Below are 26,497 nucleotides of genomic sequence, written 5' to 3'. Positions count from 1 at the left end.
AGCTACTTTCCCAGATGTGATAGGAGAAAAAGAATGAATTGACTATATGATCTTTTGGAAAGAAAAGCCTAAGTTTACCTTCAGATATACACAGGGTAATTCAAACAAAAAGTGGAGCCTGACTTCCTTATCACACAGAACTGTCTTGTTCCCCTCTTAGAACACTTACTTTTATAAATCAATGGTTTGCCAGGCTCATTAATTTTTTAGTAGTATTTATGTACATATAAGTACATTTTCAAAATTCTGAAAACAGTATTAAGGAAAAACAGGAACTGTTTCACTTAGGTCTTACCTAGTATAGTGAATCAACTTCACAGTGCCATGAATATTAGTAAGATTATCAACATGAATACAAAAGCAAGACTACAAACTGATTATTTTCTTTTGGAGATGTTTTATGATCAATTCCAAACATACAGTACAGGGAAGGTGAAATGAGTAAGAAAAAAAAATCATATTTAAGTCCCCGTTAACACTAAGCCATATTATTCAAAATGTGTTTCAAAATACTCAGCCAGATCACCAAATCTCAGTCACTACCTTAGTATAAATATTCACTAAGAAAATAGTCAAGCAACAGAAATCCATTGTGAGACACCATCTAGAGAGAACAGCTACACTGCTATATATAATTTATTAACTTAGTAGTTTAGTCTCTCAATATTTAGCAAGTTTAAAAATTACCATTACCATTGGTTTATAGTGCCATTAATATAAATCCATAATTTCAAAGTCATCATTCCTTTCACTGTGAACTAAGACTTCTTAAAAGATAGTTGTGGGTTGGGGAACAGTAATGACTGTAGCTGGTGGGCCGTATTCAAAGCCAAAAAGACTGGCAAGCTTGGAAAGGCATACACTATATATACACACACTCTCAGTATGCTACTGTTCCCCTTATTTTTGCTGTACATTCTTGTCTCAAAAGATGGTATAAATTATTCCCTTAAATTTGAAAAAACAATTAAGATGAATACATTTTCATCTTCATTTCAAAATTATCCTTCTAAATAAAAAAGAAGTTCCTCATGTTTGTTAAATCTGTTCAAAAGTTGGATTTAAATACTTTCTTCACAACATGTACAATGTTTTCACCCTTACTGCCTCATTACAATCAGTTTGGCAATAAGACCTCCAGTGCTTTATCAAAAATGGCATTCAATAGATTATAAGATTGTTAAATCTGCATTTCAATCATTCTTACCACAATGAATTATAACAAAGTCCAAAAAAATGTATGACTATTCATCAACACCCTTGGAACCTATGAATTATTGCAAATAATCTCACACGTGCATGTAATCCAAACATAAACTTCGTGGGAGAGGGGGTGTAAAATAAATACTATGGTATTTCTTCAATTCTATTTAATGCTGCCTAGCTGGTTAAATCAAAGATTAATATTACTAACAGGAAGAGTCAAACTATTTTAAGGACTGTTTTCTAAGTAGAACAATTTTGCAAAACAAAGATAAGAGCCTATGCAAATACATTTTCTTGTAGTGTAATGTAATTGCTAATATGAGGTATAATCTGTAAGCAATTAACACAAATATAAATAGGTATAAGCCACCACTAACTCAGTCTGGTGAAAAGCTTCTCAGCTAAAGTAGTTTGAAGTTAAGGTTAAGGGAAATGAGAAGGGGTGGACAGGGCAGGTTTCCAGTGGGAAAATAATTTATGTGCCTTACCATTGTGATCATCCTGTATGTACCAGTCCGTTGTTGCAGAAAGGTAAATCCTTTCCAAGTATGTTATACTTTATGTAGCACAGTAAAATTATTTAAGTATTACTAATGCTTCATTTGCATTTGTATTTAGATTACACATAATTATATATGGATATCAAAAACTATAAACAGAATTTTAAAACACTTTTATCTCAATTGGGGAAAGTTAACAGGTAAGACAAAACTACGTACTACAGAATTTTTTAGGATATCTAAACTCAAGGTAAAACCAATGGAAAACATTTCTACCTCTTTAGTAAATGGCTTGTGTGAAACCTCAAGCTCTCCCTCATTTTTTTTACAGATGGGTTTGTCTGATGAGGATTGTGATCCAATGATTGTTTAGCAGCAATTTTACCAAACTGTAAATTCTTTTATTAACAGGCATTATAAACAGATAATACTAATCTTATTTAAAAACCATGAGTGCCACACTGGTGAATATACAGCTTATGAATAACTTAAAAAGTATTTCCCATTTTAAAAGGCAAACCCAGCATACAAAAACCTATACTAAACAAAGAAGCTATAATATGGATACATGATTGATGTGTCTAAAATGATATATACAGTACATAATGTTAATTATATGATCAGTACATTTTTCCATATGATTCCCTTCATGCTTCACTTTCCCCAGAAACTGAATTCTGTACTTCCTCTTCTAAAATTGGTACAATCAGGTTATCCTTGGACATCAAATTGTATTTCATCACAAACTTAGTAAACCGATGACACAAAAATGTTTCATTCTGTAGAGAGGAAGACAAAAATGTTATTTTAATTCACTATCCCAAACTAAAAGACTAGAAATAACATCAATATATATTACTATTATGCTGATAAGAATGCATCAAGATAATCAGTGAAATATACTTACTTCATATTCATCAAATATCTGCCGATGATGAAAATAAGCATGTGAAAATATTCTGTAAATCCTACGGCATACTGATCCTAGTTTCGCTACAGATGATTCCTTTATGCTAACCCTAGAAGTAGAAAAGAAACCATAGATTCTTATAACTGGATAGAATCTTAGGAACAATATAGTCCAATTTCTCGCTTACAAGTGTAGAAACTGACGCCTAGGGAAAATAAGCGACTACTCCAAGGTCACACTGCGAGTAAATGCCTGGAGCCCCCGCTCCTCAGTTCTAGGCCAGTGTTCTTTCTACCTAATCACAGGGCCTAACTTAAATTCAGCATTATAGTTTTGAAACTCTGTAAAAGTTTAATGCAGTTAGAATAAATCCCTGACATTTCAAAATTTACTAAAACATCTATTTCCAACATTAATACATTGTCCACTAGAGGCGATTGAAAACTCCTGAAAGGAATTATTGTTTTATTTTACAGAACTAGGTTATTCTTTCCTTTTCTCTTTTTTTTTTTTTTTTTTTTTTTTTAGAAATTAAGGCCAGGTGTGGTGGCTCACGCCTGTAATCCCAGCACTTTCAGAGGCCAAGGCAGGTGGATCATCTGAGGTCAGGAGTTCGAAACCAGCCTGGCCAACATGGTGAAACCCCGTCTCTACTAGAAAATACAAAAATTAGCCAGGCGTGGTGGCAGGCACTTGTAATCCCAGCTACTTATGAGGCTGAGGCAGGAGAATCGCTTGAACCCAGGAGGCAGAGGTTGCAGTGAGCTGAGATTGCGCCACTGCACTCCAGCCTGGTTGAGCAAGACTCCATATATAAAAAGAAAAAAAGAGAGAGAGAAATTAAAACTGTTTTTTTAAAATTGAAATTGTCTGCGTATTTCTGATATCCTTTTTAAAAATATGTATACACAGAATATTAAGGTCAAAAGTCAGTATTTTTCTTAACATATTTTATATGAGCTCTTCGAAGCTAATCATATTTGGGGGGGGGGATCTCCAAATCTATCCACCTGGTAACAAATACCTTAATAAAATAAAAGGCAGTCACAAACTTCACCGATAATATATTACATGTACAGACTTCTCAGATCTTAAAAATCAATGAGCAAGGATAAGGAATCCTTCAAAAACAAATAGGAAAGTCTGCTCTCTTTTTTTTTTTGAGACAGAGTTTCGCTCTTGTTGCCCAGGCCGGAGTGCAATGGCGCGATCTCGGCTCACCACAACCTCCGCCTCCTGGGTTCAAGCGATTCTCCTGCCTCAGCCTCCCAAGTGGCTGGGATTACAGGTACTCGTCACCACGCCCAGATCATTTTGTATTTTTAGTAGAGAAGGGGTTTTACATGTTGTTCAGGCTGGTCTCGAACTCCCGATCTCAGGTGATCCGCACGCCTTGGCCTCCCAAAGTACTGGGATTACATGCGTGAGCCACTGCACCCAGCCAGAAAGTCTGCTCTTTAGGCATACTACATAAAGGGAGGTCGAGTCTAACTAACATAGAGATTCAAGTGAGCAAGTATATACATATCCCAACTCTAAAGCATGAGAGGGAGACCTCTGCAGAATGACATATATGAACAGGTACTAGCCTTAGACTGAACTGGCCTTGAGCTTTGACAGCCAAGTCCTGCTGTTTAACCACAGTTCTAATTTCAAAACTCGAATAAACAAGCCAAAATACAGCAGCTAAAAAAAAAATACAAAAATGCATTAACGAGCAACCTAATTTTACTTTTAAAATACTAATCTTTTCTTTTATTATTATTATACTTTAAGTTTTAGGGTACATGTGCACAACGTGCAGGTTTGTAACATATGTATACATGTGCCATGTTGGTGTGCTGCACCCATTAACTCATCATTTAGCATTAGGTATATCTCCTAATACTATCCCTCCCCGCTCCCCCCTAAAATACCAATCTTATAAATTAACTCTAAAATGTTTAACACTATGTTTAAAAGTTTCGATTACCTGCTGGGAAAATATTTATTGCTATTCAGAAGACATGCAGCACCATCAAGTGTGTGTCTAGTATAGTCTATAGCAGGACACTACAAAAGAAAGAATATAGAAATGCATCAACAAAGAGCTCTCTCTTAAGTTAGATATATTCATTATATGGGTATACTTTATTCCAAAGACATGAGCATGTTCTAAGAAAAAAGTTCCTTACAATTTCCGAATGCTTGTAAAATATAATGTTATATTAATAAGTAAGGTTTATTATCCCCTTGAACCATATCACAATTCTAGATGATACATAAACCAGTCTCCCATTTTTATTCCCAACATCGTACCTACAAGAAAACAACAATTACAGATAAGAAGAATCCTGATTTATCTCTGGTATCTCCAGGGATGCCTTCTTATATCCTAAACAATATTTCTTATTATGTCCCTAGCACTCTATTATCAATCTAGCAGCCCTCTAAAGAACTTTCTCCCAAATCACCTTTGAATTTTAACATGAAATATCAAAGTTTCCTTATATTTTAATAAATCTTACTTATTCTGTTCCATTTAGCAGAAACAATGAAAAAAAGAAACAATGAAACACTGTCTCATGGCAACTCAGTAAATTTATTAAAGGAAAAATAAAACAGCAAAGTAATTGTCCTCATCCAGTCCTCCTGAGGGCAGACAGGGAGCAACATCAAGAGGAAAGCAGTCTAGAAACAAACCAGGGAGTCAACCAGAAGGAAAAAACAACTAGAGGAAGGAGTAACAATGACTCTAGCTCAAAGACTCTACCCAGTAGTTAGGTTATTTTTCAAGTTTGAGACTGAAGCTGTCACTTAGAAATACGGTTTAGTAACTACTAAATATGGCTTAGTGCCGTGGCACTAAAAAATTACCTAATAAAAAAGAAGTATTTTTCTAACAATATATCCACAGGAATTTCTGATTAGTGGAGTCATTGCCAAAAACAGTACAATGAGCAATATTTATTGAAAAAAACTACCTTTCTCCAGATATATGACCACAGATGAGTTGGTCAAAAGCAAATATCCCAAGTAACTGTATTTCTCATATTTGTCATTTGGGTATACCATGAGACAGTTTTACAACCTTTAAACCAGAATCATCAACAGAAATACAGCAGACCCTTGAACAACACAGGTTTGAACTGTGTAAATCCACTTATGCTCAGATTTTCCCAGCGATGGCAAGACCAACCCCATTTCTTTCTCTTTCTCCTCAGCCTACTCAACGACATGAACACAACAAGGAAGATCTTTATAATGATCCACTTAATGAATGGCAAATATATTTTCTCTTCCTTACGATTTTCTTTAAAAAAAAGAAAGAAAGAAGGTCTCACTATGTTGACCAGGCTGGTCTCGAACTCCTGGCCTCAAGCGATCCTCCCATCTCAGCCTCCCAAAGTGCTGGGTTTACAGGCATAAGCCATCACGCCCAGCCCCTTATGATTTTCTGAATAACATTTTCTCTAGCTTACTTCATTGCAATACACTATATAATACACAGAACATACAAAATGTGTGTTAATCGACTGTTATCGGTAAGGCTTCCAGTCAACAGTAGGCTATTAGTAATTAAGTTTTGGGGGAGTCAAAAGTTATACTCAGATTTTCAGCTGCACAGAGGGTTGGGATCCCAATCCCGGAGTTGTTCAAGGGTCAACTGTACAATGCAAGCCATATATTTAATTTTAAATTTTCTAGGCCCAATGTGGTGGCTCACGCCTGTAATTCCAGCACTTTGGGAGGCCAAAGTGGGAAGATCACTTGAGTCCAGGAGTTCAAGACCAGCCTAGGCAACACAGGGAAATGCCCCTATCTCTACAAAAAATTTGAAAAATTAGCCAGACATGGTGGCACTATGATTGTAGTCCCAGCTACCAAGAAGGCTGAGGCAGGAGGATTGCTTGAGCACGGGAGGTCAAGGGAGGTAAGCTGAGATCAGGCCACTGCATTCCAGCCTGGATAACAGGGTAAGATTTCGTCTCAAAAAATTAATTAATTAACTTTCTAAGAGATACATTAAAAAGGTAACGTGAGGCCGGGCGCAGTGGCTCACGCCTATAATTCCAGCATTTTGGGAGGCCGAGGCAGATGGATCACAAGGTCAGGAGATCAAGACCATCCTGGCTAACACGATGAAACCCCATCTCTACTAAAAATACAAAAAATTAGCCGGGTGCAGTGGCAGGCACCTGTAGTCCCAGCTACTCAGGAGGCTGAGGCAGGAGAACGGCAAGAACCCGGGAGGCGGAGCTTGCAGTGAGCCAAGATCGCGCCACTGCACTCCAGCCTGGGCAAGAGTGTGAGACTCCATCTCAAAAATAAAAATTAAAAAATAAAAAGGTAACGTGAAAGAGGTGAAATTAATTTTAATATTGTAGTTTGACCCACTATATCCAAAATAATACCATTTTAGCAGGTAATTGATATAAAATTAATGGGCTACTTTTTTACTTTTAAGATATAATTGATACAACTAAAATTTACTCTTAAAAATTCAGTAGTTTCTAGTATATTCACAAAATTCTGCAACCATTACCACTAAATTTCAGAACATTTCAGCATCCCAAAAAGAAACCTTGAACCAATTAGCAGTCACTTCCCATTCTCTCCTTCCCCCAGCCCTAAGCAACAACTAACCTAATTTCTGTTTCACAGGATTTGCCTATTCTGGATATTTCACTAAAATGAAATAATATAATAAGTGGCATTTTGTGTCTGGCTTCTATTATGTTTTCAAGGCTTATCCATGGTGTAGTATGAATCAGTACTTCATTCCTTTTTCTAAAATTCAAAACTTTTTAGCCTTTAATGTTTTTAACATATACAAAATGCTGTACTGTATGTTTCTCCCTTTAAGACTTCATTCCTTTTCATGGCTGAATATTATTCCATTGTACACATACAGTCAGCACTTTGCATCTGCAGATTCAACCAATTGCAGATCAAAACTACACTTTAAAACCCCATAACAATAAAAAATAATACAAATTAAGAAATACAGTATAACAACTATTTACATAGCATTTATATTGTATTCAGTATTATATGTAATCCAGAGATGATTTAAAGTATATAGGAGGATGTGCATAGGTCATATGCAAATACTACGCCATTTCATATAAGAGACTTTGGTATCTGTGGTTTTGGTATTCATGGGGGTCCTGGGACCAATCCTCTGAGGCTACTGAGAGATGGCTGCAACACATTTTGCTTATCCATTCATCAGTTGATGGATATTTGGTTGTTTCCATTTTTTGGCTATCATAAATAATGTGACTGTGAATATTCATGTACAAGTCTTTGTGCAGATAAATGTTTTCATTTTGGGGGAACTACATATCAAGGAGTGGAATTCCTGGGTCATATGCAACTCTATGCTTACCATTTTAAGGAACTTCCAAACTGTTTTTCGAAATAGCTGAAGCATTTTACAATCCCATCATCAATGTTTAGGGGTTCCACTTCACATCCCCACCAGCACTTGTTATTGTCTATCTTTTCTATTTTAGCCATTATAGTGGGTGTGAAAGTATATGCCATTTGGGGTTTTGGTGCTTTTTTCTTAACATTTTAAAAAATTGTAGTAAAATATATACAACACAAACTTTTCCATTTTGACCCTTTTTTTTTGAGACGGAGTCTCACTCTGTTGCCCAGGCTGGAGTGCAGTGATGTGATCTCCACTCAGTGCAAGCTCCGTCTGCAGGGTTCACACCATTCTCCTGCCTCAGCCTCCCAAGTAGCTGAGACTACAGGCACATGCCGCAGCGCCTGGGTAATTTTTTGTATTTTTAGTAGAGACGGGGTTTCACCGTGTTAGCCAGGATGGTCTTGATCTCCTGACCTCGTGATCCGCCCGCCTTGGCCTCCCCAAGTGCTGGAATTACAGGCGTGAGCCACCGCACCCAGACAGCTATTTTGACCATTTTTAAATGTACAATTTAGTGGCATTAATTTACAATATTGTGCAACCATCTTCACTGTTTCCAACTCTCAAACAGAAACTATTATGGCCAGGCATGGTGGCTCATGCCTATAATCCCAGCACACTGGGAGGCCAAGGCAGGTGGATCACTTGAGGCCAGGAGTTTGAGACCAAACTGGTCAACATGGTGAAACTCCGTCTCTACTAAAAATACAAAAATTAGCCGGGCATGGTGGTGCACGCCTGTTGTCCCAGCTACTCAGAAGGCTGAGGCAGTGAACTGCTTGAAACTGGGAGGTGGGGGCTACAGTGAGGCAAGATTGCGCCACTGCACTCCAGCCTGGGCAACAGAGTGAAACTCCAGCCTGGGCGACAGAGCGAAACTCTTGTCTCTTAAAAAAAAAAAAAAGAAAGAAACTCGGCTGGGCGCAGTGGCTTACATCTATAATCCCAGCACTTTAGGAGGCTGAGGTGGGCGGATCACATGAGGTCAGGAGTTCGAGGCCAGCCTGGCCAATAGGGTGAAACCATGTCACTACTAAAAATACAAAAATTAGTCAGGCGAGGTGGCACATGCCTGTAAATCCCAGCCACTTGGGAAGCTGAGACAGGAGAATCGCCTGAACCTGGGAAGCGGAGGTTGCAGTGAGCCGAGATCGCACCACTGAACTCCAGCCTGGGCAACAGAGCAAGACTCTGTCTCAAAAAGAAAAGAAAAGAAAAAAGTCTATTACCCTTAAGCACTAACTTCCCATACCTCCCATCCTTTGGCAGCTTCTACCTACCTTCAAATGTCTATATGAATTTATTCACTCTAGATAAGTGGAATGCTACAGTATCTGTCCTTTTGCATCTGACTTGTTTCACTCCACATAATACATACTGGATTTTAAAGGTTCATCTGTGTTGTAGCATGTATCAGAACTTCATTCCCTTTCATGGTTTTATAATATTTCATTGTATGTCCATGCTACATTTTGTTTCTCCATTCTCACGGTGTTTTTTTTTTTCTAATCAAGCATGGTTGTGGAGGAGACAATGTTAATCAGCATAACAATAAAGCACAACCCTCACACCAACTGTCTGTGGTTTTGAGATCTGCCTTAATAACTAATGTTGAGCATCTTTTCATGTGCTTACTGGCCATTTCTGAATCTTTTTTTGAGACATGGTCTCTCTCTGTCACATAGGCTGGAGTGTAGTGGTGTGATCTTTGCTTACTTCAACCTTGAGTCCTTGGGCTCAGGTGATTCTCCCACCTCAGCCTCCCTAGTAGCTGGGACTACATGTGCACACCCATCACACTCAGCTAATTTTTTGTATTTTTAGTAGAGATGGGGTTTCACCATGTTGGCTAGGCTGGTCTCGAACTCCTGACCTCAGGTGACCCACCTGCCTCGGCCTCCGAAAGTGCTGGGATTACAGGCGTTACTGTCTTCGAAATCCAGTATTTATTTTGTGTTTACAGCATATTTCAATTTTGACTACCCACATTTCAAGTGCTACACAGCTACATGGGGCTCATGGGTTACCAAATCACTGTACCTTTAGACCTTTAACTGGTTTCTGAATTTTTAATTTGGATGACATTTTGCCTTGTTTTTAGCTGCCTTCCCTTCACCTTCCCCCAGTTAATTCTCAGGTAACTATTCCTACTCTGTAACAGTTATTACAGCAAAAAATGGCAAAATATAGCAGGTTACAAAATACTATGTAATGGTGTTTACAAATTTTTATGTATTATATTTTTCCAAATATATAATCATAATGCTACTGCAAGTGATCACAATCAGCACGTGACTGTGAGGGCTTGTAGACAGTGAGTTATAATGTTTGTCACCTAGAAGCACTATTTGTATAATTTACTCTATATGCTGAATGCCTCTCTTTAATTCTCAAGGATACTGAATAAATGATTATTGGTGCTAAGTATTCTGCTTCTCCCACTTCAGAATCTTCCTAGTGATTTTAATCCATGAGAGCAATTTTCTTAGCTTAGTTTGTCAGTTCCTATAGTTTCCTGACTAAGCAGTTATTCAAAAACAGTTCAGAAAGTGTCCTTTCAAATTGTTCTTTTGTTTGTATTTTTACAGTAACTCCACTCAATGTAACTACCACTTGGAAATCCTACTATCACCCTCCCTTGACACATGGCCAGTTCAACAGATCTGGGCTTCAGCAAGCAATGCTGCAATTCTAAGACTCAATTTACAGGTCTTAATGCTAATGACTATCCTGTCATTTAATATTAATCAAGAAAGAAGTGGATATGAGAATGACAGTATATTTAAGAGTCATAACACATCACAAACTGGATATCACTTCCACTCTAAAGAAAGAATAATACATCATTACTATTTGCCAAAACAAAACTAGCCTTGATTCAGCCTTCTTGATTCAGTTTCCTAATTGCAATAATCACATCATTCACTACGTTAAGTAGCCAACTTCAGTGAATTATCAATGAAACCACTACGTGGATTTTCCCAGATGTAGACAGATACAATCTTAATACTGCTTCAATTAATTAACACAAAAATGTAACATCCTGAATGAAACCAGTCTTCCAAATAAGTACTATTCTCTTAGGTATCAAATACTCCTTATTTTGGAGCATTTGTCCTTTTTGAAACAAAAAACATCAGATATTGATTTTGCAACTAGGGCCTCACTTGTCTTCAAGCCTTAGAAGTCTATCAATATAATGACCACTTCAAGGTCTATGATTCTACAGAATTGGCCTAACCCAATATCCCCAGTGAGTCAGTGTCAAGTAAAAAGTAATTATAACAGATTAAATGGGAATACAGATTAAGGGAAAAGCAATGCATAAACAACCCAGAGGTAAAGACCATTTTGGAGACAACTAAGGAAAAGTATACTGGGTATCAGATGATATGAAGAAATTTTTTAAATAAGAAAAAGTAAAAAATTAATAAATAAGTAAGAAAAAGTACAGTAGGCCAGGCACAGTGGTTCACACCTGTAATCCCAGCACTTTGGGAGACTGAGGTGGGCAGATTACTTGAGGTCAGGAGTTTGAGACCAGACTTGCCAATATAGCAAAACCCCATCTCTACTAAAAATATAAAAATTAGCCCGGCATGATAGCGCATGCCTGTAATCTCAGCCACTCGGGAGGTTGATGCATGAGAATCTCCTGAATCCGGAGACAGAGGTTGCAGTGAACCGAGATCATACCACTGCACTCCAGCCTGGACAACGGAGTAAGAATCCATCTCAAAAAAAAAAGAGCAAAACGAAAAACTGCTACTGCCTATAGTCTTACCTTGACAAAAACTAAATAAGGAGAAAAACAACATGAATATTTAAAAGCTCAAAAGTAACATTTCTACTTAAACTAGGCATCAGAGTAATCAATAGTTCTTCCTATCAAAAGAAATAATCTGAACAAAAACCTAAATAGGCGTATCTCAATCATTACACAGTAGATATCAGCACAATGTGACAGATGTTAATCCGTAATAGCCAGTGGATCATGAAGTGAGTTCTAGCCCATGTAATTGCCCAATTATGAAAAATGATGCTTATCGTAAGAAATCCTAAAATAGCACTGCAGTAACAACTTCACAACAAGCAACTCAAAATGAAATAGCAAAATGAACAGTGAACTAAAAACCCTAAAAACTTGTCTAACATTGTCTTGAGAGAGATTTAGGCTATAATAATTTTATTAGTTACTCTATTTCATAAATCCTCACCTCTTTTGGAGTTTTATGAGCTGCACAAAGAAAAATCCATTGTTCAGTTGCTGTCATTTGAGTGCAAGTATCTGGATGGCATTCACTCTGTTAAAAATAATTATACTTCTTAATATGTAAAATAATAATGAAAAAGCTTATCATTTAGGTTACTATATTTCCATAATAAATTCTAGAAGAAAGTTAGAAATTTGCATACGTTTTTGTAAGCACATTAAGTTATAAAAACAGAGAAAAAAAAATCAGAACTTTCAATTATAACTTTGACTTAAAGAAAATATTACCTGAAGTTTGACAGCAAGTCCATTTAGCTCAAGGCAGAACTGCCTGAAAATGCAAATACATAAATAAAAAGTCATATCTATTCTTCACAGCAATTTTTAGAGTATTAGCTGCAAAAAGAGAATCCCATCAGTATCATCCCTCCTCCCTCATTACCATTCTCAAAACCACCTAAACTGACAATGACACATTTCTTCTAAAGGCTTACAGATTAAAAATAGAAAACCAATAACCCTCATAACATTCAATACCAGAGTTAAGTGAGCTGATCATTCTCTTATATACTAGAAATTAGTACAATTTTTCAGGGAAGTAATTTGGAAATATTTACCAAGACTTTTAGGAAGTGTATACTTTTCAACTAAGTCATTCTTCTAAGAATCTATTGTAATGAAATAATCAGATCTGCATGCAGATCAATGTATAAAGATGTTCACAGGAGCTATATATGCATATAAGAAAATTTCGTAGAAAAATCCAGCAACTGGAGGGTAATAAAATGTTGGTACATAGAAACATACAAAGAAATTACAGCAGGGCGCAGTGGCTCAGGCCTGTAATCCCAACACTTTGGGAGGCCGAGGCAGGCGAATCATTTGAGGTCAGGAGTTCAAGACCATCCTGGCCAAAATGGTGAAACTCCATCACCACAAAAATACAAAAATTAGCCGGGCATAATAGCGGGTGCCTGTAATCTCAGCTATTCAGGAGGCTGAGGAGGGAGAATTGCTTGAACCTGGGAGTCGGAGGTTGCAGTGAGCCAAGATCACACTACTGCACTCCAGCCTGGGAAACAGAGTAAGGCTCCATCTCAAAAAAAAAAAAAAAAAAAATTACATTACAATTGCACTGAGGCCATCAGTTTTAGACAGCTATTTGATAAAAAGACAATCTTCTATGCCACAAAGGTAGTTTTACAGCTGTCAAAACACTGAACGTGTTCCCTCCAAAAGTCCTACCTATTAATATTTAGTTCAATGTATCAAGTTAGATAAATCAATACTATGTTTCCCCATCAGAAAAATGGAATCATTTTGGTTCCCAAAACAATGCAAAGCTAACACCTATATAATCAGAAGACAAAAAAAAAATCCCCCCAAAAAAGAAAAAAACAGGATATATGTGAACAAATTTGGTAGAAAAACTTCATTTACTTACTTACTGCACATTGTAACAGAAGAAAACAAAAAGGCAAGGGTCAAATTTTCAGTTGTTTGTAACTGCATTTCCTTTCCAGATGCCTAATAATGCTGTCCTTAGATTACAAAAATAACATTATTTCTAAATCACCGTATCACCCTCTACTGTCCCCTATCAAGTAGGCTGCATGTTATGTGTTTTTTAGTTGTTTTCCACTAAGTGGTAATAAAGACTGGTTGTGGTAAGTTTCCTACCCAACCCTTTTACAGCCAAAACCAAAATTAAGTTGATTCAGCAGTGCTGTGGGTATAATCTGTGGCAAATAATGCAAAACTCACAACTTCAAGTTAATTTAATACAGGGCTAACATGTACACAGTTGTGTAGCTGAAGAGACCAACCAGAGCTGCAATCCAGCCTACATTCCAGTCACCACGCATGTATCCTGACATAAAGGAGTACTTTTTCCTAATCATTAAGACTCAATATGAGCTAGTGGGAGATTTGACTGAAGTCATGACCCAATCCAAATTAACATCATTATATAATCAACTGCATTAACTAAAAATGGCAAGTATACAGCCTCAAATCAATAAAGGATGTATGCAAAAAAAAAAAAAAAAAAAAACCTCTTCCTGGTCAACTAATAAAATGTACACAATACAATAAAGAGATAAAAGAATATATATGATAGTTAATATACAACCCAGACCAAAAAGTGGCTAGTAGAAAAAAATAACAAAAGTAAAAATAGCACCAGAACAAATGAAATACTTGTGAGAAATATTTCATGTAAAGTTTTATGTAATGTTTTATATAATCTTTCATAGAATAAGTTAAATAGGTAGATAAATGTTTTCTTAGATCTGAAAAAAAAAAAAAACCCTTGTAACACTAAAATCAGCCCCTATTTGTTAGGAATTATGCTTGTAATGGAAAAAACGGCCAAGTGTGGTGGCACACGCCAGTAATCCCAGCACTTTGGGAGGCCAAGGCGGGCAGATCGTGAGGTCAGGAGATTAAGACCATCCTGACCAACATGGTGAAACCCCACTCTACTAAAAACACAAAAATTAGCTGGGCATGGTGGTGTGCGCCTGTAGTCCCAGCTACTTGGGAGGCTGAGGCAGGAGAATCGCTTGAACCCGTGTGGCGGAGGTTGCAATGAGCCGAGATCACACCACTGCACTCCAGCCTGGTGACAAAGCAAGACTCGAGACTCTTGTCTCAAGAAAAAAAAACATAAGAAAGCAGTTATTTTCAAGGCTGATAAAAATAAAGCAAAGGATGTACTACACTAAAGTGCTCTCTGTCTTGGGTTGTAAAAATGTGAAAATATCTACAGACTCATACTCTGAATTATTGTGCATTCATATATATTAAAAAGTTAGAAAATAGTCAAGTAATTTGTCTAAAAACCAGCAAAGGATACAAAGAAGTCTTAGCATCCTGAAATTGCTGAACTGTTATGACACGACATAATGTCTTAGCCATTTCTAAAGAAGCATGCAGCATCAAAAAGTAAATATTTTTTAAAAGTGCCTTGTCTACAAGTTGAGGCACACAACATAGGAAACATGGTCTAATTTATTCAGGAAAAGTCAGATTTCTACTGTATTTATCTAAAAATCCACTTACAAATAATAAGCCCCAATGAACACATACTGCATTCTCTATATTTATTAATAATCTGTCAACTCATCCCAGCTCCCATTTGCACTGGAAAATTTATAATTTTAAGAAACACCTAGTAACTTCAGAATATATCTACTTTTAATGTTATCTCCACCTATCCACTAGTTATCAATTTTTTCATTCAAAGGGCATTATAAAAAGCACCAAAACTCCTTACTTCAGGATTACAATTAATCTCTATTTACCAAAGAGAAGACTGGAAGTTTGCAATAATTTACAGGTAACTTATCAGATACCAAGCCTAGACTAGGAACTAGAAGTAATCCTCTACAAAAACATAAAGTGGCCAAGTGCAGTGGCTCATGCCTGTATAATCCCAGCGCTTTGGCAGGCTGAGATGGGCTGCTCAAGGATCACTTGAGCCCAGGATTTCAGGACCAGCTTGGGCAACACAGTGAGACCCCATCTCTACAGAAACAAAGGAAAAAAAAAAAGACAAGTCAGGCACGGTGGCTCACACCTGTAATCCCAGCACTTTGGGAGGCTGAGGCGGGCAGATCATGAGGTCAGGAGTTCGAGACCAGCCTGGCCAACATAGTGAAACCCCATCTCTACTAAAAATACAAAAATTAGCCGGGCATGGCCGCGCCTGTAGTCCCAGCTACTCGGGAGGCTGAGGCAGAAGAATCACTTGAACTCGGGAGGCAGAGGTTGTGGTGAGCCGGGATCACACCACTGCACTCCAGCCTAGGCAACAGAGCAAGACTCTGTCTCAAAAAAAAAAAAAAAAAAAAAAAGACAAAAGATGACACAGTTATGCAAAAATGGGGAAACGGAAATACTATATTAGTGGTTAAGAGATACAATTAAGGAAAATCATGAAATAAGAATAAAACCCAGGCTGGCATGGTGGTAATCCCAGCACTGTGGGAGGCCAAGGTGGGTGGATTGCTTAAGCCCCGGAGTTTGAGACCAGCCTAGGCAACATGGTGAAACCTTGTCTCTACAAAAAATACAAAAAACTAGCCAGGCTTAGTGGCATGCACTAGTAGTCCCAGCTACTCAGGAGGCTGAGATGGGAGGATTGCTTCAGCAAGGGAGACAGAGGCTGCAATGCGCCAAGATTGCACCACTGCACTCCAGCCTAGGCAACAGATCAAGACCCTGTTTCAAAAAAAAAGGCGAGGATAATAAGGCCCAAATGAATAAATGTAGAAAGGGTGGCTCAATACTTTGGGAGGACAAGGTAGGAAAATTGCTTGAATCCAGGAGTTTGAGACTAGCCTGGGCAACACAATCAGATCCTGTCTCTACAAAAAATTAAAAAATTAGTGAGGCATGCTGGCACACACCTGTAGTCCCAGCTACTCTGGAAGCTGAAGCGGGAGGATCACTTGATCCTAGGAGGTAGAGGCACAGTAAGCAGTGATTGCACCACTGCACTCCAACATGGGCAAGAGAGTGACACCCCATCTCAAAAAAAAAAAAAAGAAAAGAAAAGAAAAGAAAAGTAGAGAGGTGCAGAGGCAGGTCCAAATTATCAACTCTGAAATAAACCACCTTTCAAAATGAGTGACTCTGCAGCATAATTTGACCTGGAAACAACCAGTGAAGAAAGCTGAGAACCTTGTGACACTGAAAATGCCAAAGCTTTAAAATTTGGCTTCTTAGTCTGCAGTTACATAGGAAATTTTACAATTCATAATTATCATTAATATGAAAGCTAGTTTTGTGAGAGGTACTATTAGTATTTTGATGTAAGGACCTACCTTAAATGTTCATACTTCCACACACCTTCATCTTGGCCTTCAGGTGGTTCAAGAATTTTGTCAATATTGGAGCAATCTGCTCTTATGTTCTGTTGAATATACTAAAAACAAAGAAGTTCTTATGGTTAATTAAATTATATCACCTGGTAAATCTTATGTTAAGTACATATAATTTGTTAATACATAACTGCTCTTGCGGTTCAACTTGGGTTATACACTAAATAGGAAACCAAGTATAGAATCATAATCAGTAACTCAGAAAAAAAGTAGGTTACCCTTACTTATTTATCCTTCAATTCAACTTCATTTGGATAGAATCTACTACATAAATGCAGATATTGTATTTGTCAGGACTGGAACTTGGATCAAAATTGCAAACCATAATTTCTTTCTTTTTTTTTTTTTTTTGAAACAGGGTCTCACTGTATCACCCAGGCTGGAGTACAGTGGCACAATCTCAGATCACTGCAATATCCACCTCCTGGGCTCAAGCAATCCTCCCACCTCAGCCTCCTGAGGAGCTGGGACTACAGGCACACGCCATCACGCCGGGCTAACTTTTCCATATTTTGTAGATACAGGATTTCACCATAGGCAATGTAAATATAACTATGGTACATATTGTGATTTGGTTTATATGAAGTGTCTAGAGTAAGAAAATCTATTGAGACAGGAAATAGATTTGTACTGGTGTAGGGCTTGAGGGCAGAGAGGAAGGCAGAAGAGACTGAAGATGGCTGCTAATGAGGATGAGGTTTCCTTTCAGGAAGGATAAATATGTTCTAAAAGGCTGGGCGTCAGGGCTCATGCCTGTAATCCCAGCATTTTGGGAGGCCAAGGTGGGCAGATCACAAGGTCAGGAAATCGAGACCATCCTGGCTAATATAGTGAAACCCAATCTCTACTAAAAATACAAAAAATTAGCCAGGCGTGGTGGCACACACCTGTAGTCCCAGCTACTCTGGAGGCTGAGGCAAGAGAATCGCTTGGACCCAGGAGGCGGAGGTTGCAGTGAACCAAGATCGTGCCACTGCACTCCAGCCTGGGCAATACAGCGAGACTCCATCTCAAAAACAAAACAACAACAAAAAAGTTTTAAAATTAGACTGTAGTGATGGCTGTGAAACCCTGTGAATATAACCATTCTAACTGTATAGGGATTTGTATGGTATGTTCATTAGATCCAATAAAAGTTGTTTTAAATGACTAACAGAAAAAACTAAGTTTAAAAAAAAAGGCAAGGGAGGGTCACTTTCAATTTTTAAAATGTAATAACATAAAAATTTAAATTTCAGATCTCTGTAATGCTTTATGCAATCTTTTTGATATTCTGAAGTCTAAATAGGTTAGAACAGATTAAAAGGGTGGTTACAAAAACTTACTAACTATAAGGCCTTCTTGAGCCAATTTTGCCTACTTCAGACAATCTTTCTTGAATATCACTTGCTTACTCAAAAACTTTTTTTTCCAAACAAAAGGTCTCACATATTTAGTACTGAACCAGCCTACTGCAGAGCATAGAAACCAAAAGAAAAACCATTGTTCCAATACAGCATGTCCAACTGTCCAGATGATGGTGACATTTTCAGCTTGATATGGTGACATGATAGTGACCTTGATGCAATATTAAGTATGTGTGCCATCTCATGCAAAATTCCTTCTAGACCCAGCTTGGTTCTTTTCCAATGTCTCCTCTTAGAGTTGTACCTGATTTTATTACTCAGTTTTCATCTGAATCCACTGGGGAATGGGATGATTTTGCTTTTGTTTCTTGGCCAGGAATCACTTGATTCTAAAAGTCTTAAAGTCTTGTGGGAAGGCATGGCAAAGAACAGAGTCACGCGCACACACCATGATGACAGGGAAAGGGATCAAATACTTTTTTTTTTTTTTTTTTTGAGGAGTTTTGCTCCTGTCACCCAGGCTGGAGTGCAATGGCTCAGTCTTGGCTCACTGCAACCTCCGCCTGCCGGGTTCAAGCGATTCTCCTGCCTCAGCCTCCTGAGTAGCTGGGAATACAAGCACCTGCCACCACGCCCAGCTAATTTTTGCATTTTTTGTAGAGACGGGGTTTCACCATGTTAGTAAGGCTGGTCTCAAACTCCTGACCTCAGCTGATCCACCCGCCTCGGCCTCCCGAAGTGCTGGGATTACAGGCATGAGCCACCGTACCCGGCCTCAAACACTTTTTAATGACTCTTTAATTACTATTGAAACCACTCTCCCTGATTTTTTTTATCTCATCCTAATGTTTCAAAGTTTTGATTCTCTCTCTCCTTGAGGAGATACAGCTAAATTGTATACCTTCTCCAAAGGCCACCTCAAATTCCACATCACAATTCTCTCCAAATCTCTCGTTCCCCCAATACACTCAAGCACTCCCTGACTATTCGAATCCTCACAGAACTCCATCCGATTTCCCGCCACATTTATAATTTGTATATATTAGCAATCTGTCTATTCATTTTTGTCTTTCCTGTTCCCACTACACCTTCTATGGATAGAACTTTTTTTTTGTTTTTGAGATAGAGTCTCACTCTGTCGCCCAGGCTGGAGTGTAGTGGCGCAATCTCAGCTCACTACAACCTCTGCCTTCCGGGTTCAAGTGATCCTGTTGTCTCAGACTTCCAAGTAGCCGGGATTATAGACATGCGCCACCATGCCCAGCTAATTTTTGTATTTTTAGTAGAGATGGTGTTTCACCATGTTGGTCAGGCTGGTCTTGAAGTCCTGACCTGAAGTGATCCACCTGCCTCAGCTTCCCGAAGTGCTGGGATTACAGCGTGAGCCACCGCACCCAGTCTTCTATGGCTAGAACTCTTAGTAGCATTTATTTCACACTTAATAGCACAACTTACTAGCACTTACTTTCATGTGTCTCCTTCACATAGTGAGTCCCTGAACACAGAGACTTTTATTTATTTATTTATTTTTTGAGATAGAGTTTCGTTCTGTCACCCAGGCTAGAGTGCAGTGGCGCTATCTCAGCTCACTGCAACCTCTGCCTCCTGGGTTCAAACAATTCTCCTGCTTCAGCCTCCCAAGTAGCTGGGATTACAGGCGTGCGCCCACAACACCTGGCTAATTCAAGACTGCCTAGGCTAATTCAAGACCACCTAGGCTAATTCAAGACCCCTTAAGCTAGTTTTGAACTCCTGGGCTCAAGCAATTCTCCCACCTCAGCCTCCCAAAGTACTGGAATTATAGGCATGAACCACTGGGCCCACCCCAATTTTAATTATTTAACCATATATTTAGAAACTGACTTTACTTATATAATTACTAAATTTTGTTATTAAGTGGAGTTACAAGCTGTCAATCTTGAAGAAATCTAGAATCCTTTTATTGATACCAATTTATATAAAGCAAAAAAGAAATCCTTAACTTAGAAATAAAACAAAAATGCCATTTTGGCCAGTCACAATGGCTCACTCCTGTAATCCCAGCACTTTGGGAGGCAGAGGCGGGCAGATCACCTGAGGTCAAGAGTTCAAGACCAGCCTGGCCAACATGGCGACACACCATCTCTACTAAAAATACAAAAACTGGCCGGGCATGGTAGCACACGCCTGTAATCTCAGCTACTGGGAGACTGAGGCGGGAGAATCACTTGAACCTGGGAGGTGGAGGTTGCTCTGAGCAGCAATCACACGCTACTGCACTCCAACCTGGGAGTGAGACTCTATCTCAAAAAAAAAGTCATTTTGTTTTCTATAATGAGTCCTCCACACTTTTATGCAATAGAAGCAACTATCATTTTTTAAAAATCAGCTAAGAAGGCTGGACGAGGTGGCTCCTGCCTATAATCCTAGCACTTTGGGAGACCGAGGCAGGTGGATCACGAGGTCAGGAGTTCGAGACCAGCCTGGCCAATAGGGTAAAATCCCATCTCTAATAAAAACACAAAAATTAGCCGGGCATGGTGGCACATGGAGGCTGAGGCAGGAGAATCGCTTGAACCCGGGAAGCAGAGGTTGCAGTGAGCCAAGATCATGCCACTGCACTCCAGCCTGGGCGACAGAGCAAGACTCCGTCTCAAAAAAAAGGTACTTGAAGAAATAATGCTGAAAAGTTTCCAAGTTTGTAAAAAGATATAAGCTTGCAAATTCAAGAAGCTGAGTAGGCTGAGAAAAAAAGAGGAATAGGGAGTTATCGTTTAATATGTATAGAATTTCAGTTGGGGAAGATGAAAAAGTTCTGGACACGGATGGTGGTGATGGTTGCGCAATGGGAATGTACTTCATGCCACAGAACTGTACACTTTAAAATAGCAAAAATGATAAATTTTATGTCTCATATATATTGTCACAATTTAAAAAAAGCTGAGTGAACATCAAACAAGATAAACCCAAAGAAATCTACATCCAGATACATCATAATCAAATGGCTAAAACCCAAAGATAAGTCCAGGTGTGGTAGCTCAGGTCTGTATCCCAGCACTTTGGAAGACCAAGGCAGGAGGATCACTCAAGCTCAGGAGTTAGAGACCTTGGGCAAAACAATAAGAGCCCATTTCTACAAAACATAAAAATTAGTCAGGCATGGTGGTGCATGCCTGTAGTCCCAGCTACTTGAGAGGCTGAGTTGGAAGGATTGCTTGAGCCTAAGAAGTCCACTGTACACCAGCCTGGAATGACAGAGTGAGACCCTGTCTCAAAAAAAACAAAGAAAAAAACACCACTGAAGCAGCCAGGAGAATTTGAATGACAGATTCTTTCTCATCAGAAACCATGGAAGCAAAATGGCAAAACATTTTTAAAGTGCTGAAAAACTTAGCAGGCTGAGGCAGGAGGACTGCTTGAGGCCAAGAGTTCAAGAACAGCCTAGGCAACATAGCGAGACCACGTTTCTACAAAAAAAAAAAAAAAAAGTCAGCCAAGGGTGGTGTGCTCCTGTAGTCATAGCTATTCAGAAAGGTGGGGTGAGAGGATCTCTTAAGTCCAGGAGTTTAAGGCTGCAGTAAGCTATGATCGTACCACTGCACTCCAGCCTGGCAACAGAGTGAGACCCTGTCTCAAAAAAAATTAAAATAGAGTCCAGGCATGGTGGCTCACACCTGTAATCCTAGCACTTTGGGAGGCCGAGGAGGGTGGATCACAAGGTCAGGAGTTCAAGACCAGCCTGGCCAAGAAGGTGAAACCCCATCTCTACTAAAAATACAAAAATTAGCCGGACACGGTGGCAGGCGCCTGTTATCCCAGCTACTAGGGAGGCTGACGGAGGAGAATCGCTTGAACCCAGGGGGTGGGGGTTGCAGTGAGGCGAGATCGCGCCACTGCACTCCAGCCTGGGAGACAGAGTGAGACTCCATTTCAAAAATAAATGAATAAAAATGAAAATAAGGCCAGGAGGCCAGGTGGGGTGGCTCACGGCTGTAATCCCAGCAATTTGGGAGGCTGAGGCGGGCAGATCACGAGGTCAAGAGATCGAGACCATTCTGGCCAACATGGTGAAACCCCGTCTGTACTAAATATACAGAAATTAGCTGGGCGCGGTGGTGTGCGCCTGTAGTCCCAGCTACTCGGGAGGCTGAGGCAGGAGAATGGCTTGAATCTGGAGGCGGAGGTTGGAGTGAGACGAGATTGCACCACTGCACTCCAGCCTGGGCGACAGAGCAAAACTCCATCTCAAAATAAATAAATAAAAATAAGGCCGGGCACAGTGGCTCACACCTATAATCCCAGAACTTTGGGAGGCTGAGGTGGATGGATCACTTGAGGTCAGGAGTTCAAGACCAGTCTGGTCAATATGGCAAAACCCAGTCTCTACTAAAAATAGAAAAATGAGGCGGCTGTGGCGGCATGCACCTGTAGTCCCAGCTACTGGGGAGGCTGAGGCAGGAGAATCGATTGAACCCAGGAGGTGGAGGTTGCAGTGAGCCAAGATCACGCCACCATACTCCAGTCTGGGTGACAGAGCGAGACTCTGTCTCAAAAAAATAAATAAATAAATAAAATAAAAATAAAAATGTGCTGAAAGAGTTGTCAAGCCAGAATTCTATATCCAACAAAAATATTATTTAGAAATGAAGATCAGCTGGGCGCGGTGGCTCATGTCTGTAATCCCAGTACTCTGTGAGGCTGAGGCAGGCAAGTCAAGAGTTCAAGACCAGCTTGGCCAACATGGTGAAACCCTGTCTGTACTAAAAACACAAAAATTAGCTGGGGGTGGTGGCGCATGCCTGTAATCCCAGCTACTCGAGAGGCTGAGGCAGGAGAACTGCTTGAACTCATGAGGCTGAGGCAGGAGAATTGCTTAAACTCAGTGAGCCAAGATCGCGCCACTGCACTCCAGTCTGAGTGACAGAGCGAGACTCTGTCTCAAAAAAAAAAAAAAAAAAAAGAATTACTAAAGGAGTTCTTCAGACAGAAAATAATACAAAGAAAATTGGGAGGCCAGGCGCGGTAGCTCACACCTGTAATCCCAGCACTTTGGGAAGCCGAGGCGGGCAGATCACGAGGTCAGGAGATCGAGACCATCCTGGCTAACACAGTGAAACCCCGTTCTCTACTAAAAATACAAAAAAATTAGCCGGGCGTGATGACGGGCGCCTGTAGTCCCAGCTACTCGGGAGGCTGAGGCAGGAGAATGGCCTGAACCCAGGAGGTGGAGCTTGCAGTGAGCAGAGATTGTGCCACTGCACTCCAGCCTGGGAGACAGGGTGAGACTCCGTCTCAAAAAAAAAAAAAAAAAGAAAAAGAAAAAGAAAATTGGGAACATCAGGAGCAGGGGGCAGGAGATATTGTAAATATCTGGGTATAAATATAATAGACCATTCTTCTCATGACTTCTTTAAAATATGTTTGACAAGTGAAAGTAAAAAGATTAACGATGGGGTTTTCAATGTATATTGATGTAATATACAGCAACTATAGTATAAAGGGGGAGGAAAAGGGGTGCATATGATAGTAAAGTTTCTACATTTCAAGTAAAGTGGTAGAATACTGATTTTCAGTAAACTGCACAGGTACCCATTTAGTAATCAAGTATATAAATATGTCAAAATTAGAATTAAAACAGAATACTAAAAATGTTCAACTCACCCTTAAAAAGACAGAAAAGGGGAAACAGGAACAAACGAAAAGCCCAGAAGGAACAAACTAAAAAGTAATAAAACGGTAGGTCTAAATCTAAATAATAGTAAATATTCAGCACATCAATGTTAAATGGTCTGAACATACCAATTAAAAGAGAAAGTCTGTCAAAATGAACTAAGAAATATGACTCAACCATATGCTGTCTACAAGAAACGTATTTCAAACGTAATTATATACGTATGTCAAATCATGAAAAAAGAAATACCATACAAATATAAATCAAAAGAAAGTTATCAGGAAAGCAAAGGTGGTTCAACATTTTTTAAAAAACAACAACAATGCAATATACTACATTAATATACAAACGGAAAAAAGCACACAATCATACCAATGCAGAAAAGATATCTGACAAAATCCAACATATTTTCATGATAAAACCACTCAGAAAACTAGGTTTAAAAGGAAATTTCCCCAACATGATTAAGGGCATTCATGAAAAGCTCACAGCTAACCTCAGACTCAATGGTGAAAAACTAAAAGCCTTTCCAACCCAAATGAGACAAGGATGCTCACTTTCACCACCGCTATTCAACACTGTACTAAAAGTTCTAGCCAGAGCAACTAGACAAGATAAAGAAATAAAACGCATCTCATTTGGAAAGGAAGTGGTAAAACTATCTCTATCCACAAATGACATGATCCTATATATAGGAAATCCCAAAGAATCCACAAGAACATTACTCTAAGTGAAAAATGATTCAGCAAAGTCGTAGAATACAAGATGAACACACAAAAATCAGTTTTGTTTCTATATACCTGTAAGAATCTAAAAAGGAAGAAAGCAATCCCACTTACAATAGCACCTAAAAACTTTTAAATACCTAGAAATAGATTTAAATAAGGAGATAAAATTTTTTGCAGACTGAAAACTACAAAACATTGCTGCAAGTAATTAAAGAAGACCTAAATAAATGGAAAGACATCTCGTGTGCATGAGTAAGAAGGCTTAATATCGTTAAGATGTCAATGCTACCTAAAGCAATCTAGAGATACGAGGCAATCTCTATCTAAATTTCAATCAACACCCCCCTTTTTTTTGCAGATACGGAAAAGGTGATCCTCAAATTTATATGGAATTGCAAGGGTTTCTGAATAAACAAAAAAATTTTTGAAAATAAAGAACAAATTTGGTCAGAGCATGGTGGCTCATGCCTGTAATCCCAGCCGAGGCAAGAGGATCACCTGAGTCCAAGAGTTCAAAACCAACCTGGGCAACATTGCAAAATTCTGTCTCTATTAAGAAAAATAAAATAAGGAACAAAGTTGGAGGATTCACACTTCTTGAGTTCAAAACTTACTACAAAGCTACAGTCATCAAACACTGTGTGATACTGGCATAAGGATAGACATACAGACAAATAGAAATAAATAAAGAACCCAGAAATAACGTGTCACATACATGGCCAAAAGATTTTGACAAGGCTGCTGAGACCATTCAATAAAGAAAGGAAAGGCATTTAAACCATTTTTAAGTGTACAATTCAGTGGCATTAATTATATTCCCAATGTTGAGCAACCAAAGAAAACCCTGGGCCTAACAGCTTCACTAGTAAACATTTAAAGAAAATACCAAACATTTAAAGAAAAATTAATGCTGGGCGTGACGGCTCACACCTGTAATCCCAGCACTTTGGGAAGCCGAGGCAGGTAGATCACGAGGTCTGGAGTTCAAGACCGGCCTGGCCAAGATGGTGAAATCCTGTCTCTAACTAAAACTACAAAAATTAACCAGGCGCAGTGGCGGGCGCCTGTAATCCCAGCTACTCAGGAGGCTGAGGCAGGAGAATCGCTTGAACCCAGGTGGCAGAGGCTGCAGTGAGTTGAGGTCACGCCACTGCGCTCCAGCCTGGTGACAGAGTGAGACTCTGTCTCAAAAAAATAAAAAAATAAAAAAAGTAAGAAAAAGAAGCACATGATCATCTCAATAGGTGCAGAAAAAGCATTTGACAAAATTTAACACCATTTTATGATCTAAAAAGCACTGAATGACCTACGAATAAAGGAAACAACTTCAATATAATAAAGACCATATATGAAAAATCCATAGTGAACATCATACTCAACAGTGAAAAACTAAAAGCTCTCCTCTAAGATCAGGAAGAAGACAAAGATGCCCTCTTTCACCACTTTTATTCAAAGTAGTACTGGAAGGTCTAGCCAGAGCAATTAGGCAAGAAAAAGAAAGAAAACAGATCTAGATTGGAGAAGTAAAATTATGTTTGCAGATGATATGGGTCTCATATGTAGAAAACCCTAATGATTTCACACCCAAAAAACCTGTGAGAATAAATGAACAAATTCAACAAAGTAACAGGACACTTCC

The 26,497-nt window shown here is 38.9% G+C and overlaps 1 protein-coding gene across 3 annotated transcripts in view; it reads right to left on the bottom strand.

Moving 5' to 3' along the window:
• Positions 1-293: 293 nt before the first annotated feature.
• Positions 294-26,497, bottom strand: part of MOB4 (MOB family member 4, phocein) — a 36,286-nt gene continuing 10,082 nt past the window's right edge. For 2 of the 3 annotated variants that reach the window (NM_001382478.1, NM_001382479.1), the window contains 6 exons: positions 17,078-17,178; positions 12,537-12,579; positions 12,253-12,339; positions 4,589-4,668; positions 2,614-2,725; positions 294-2,485 (listed from right to left, as the gene is read on the bottom strand). In NM_001382478.1, coding sequence (NP_001369407.1) covers positions 2,354-2,485; positions 2,614-2,725; positions 4,589-4,668; positions 12,253-12,339; positions 12,537-12,579; positions 17,078-17,178 — 555 coding nt within the window. In that variant the 3' untranslated portion in view covers positions 294-2,353. The remainder of the gene's footprint in view (positions 2,486-2,613; positions 2,726-4,588; positions 4,669-12,252; positions 12,340-12,536; positions 12,580-17,077; positions 17,179-26,497) is intronic. The other variant, XM_054678741.2, reaches the window with a different exon arrangement.

The sequence above is a fragment of the Pan troglodytes genome, chromosome 13 (genome assembly GCF_028858775.2).
Source record: "Pan troglodytes isolate AG18354 chromosome 13, NHGRI_mPanTro3-v2.0_pri, whole genome shotgun sequence".
Taxonomy (NCBI): Eukaryota; Metazoa; Chordata; class Mammalia; order Primates; family Hominidae; genus Pan; species Pan troglodytes.
Note: the sequence above shows the minus strand (reverse complement) of the source record. Positions and strands in the feature narration are given on the sequence as shown.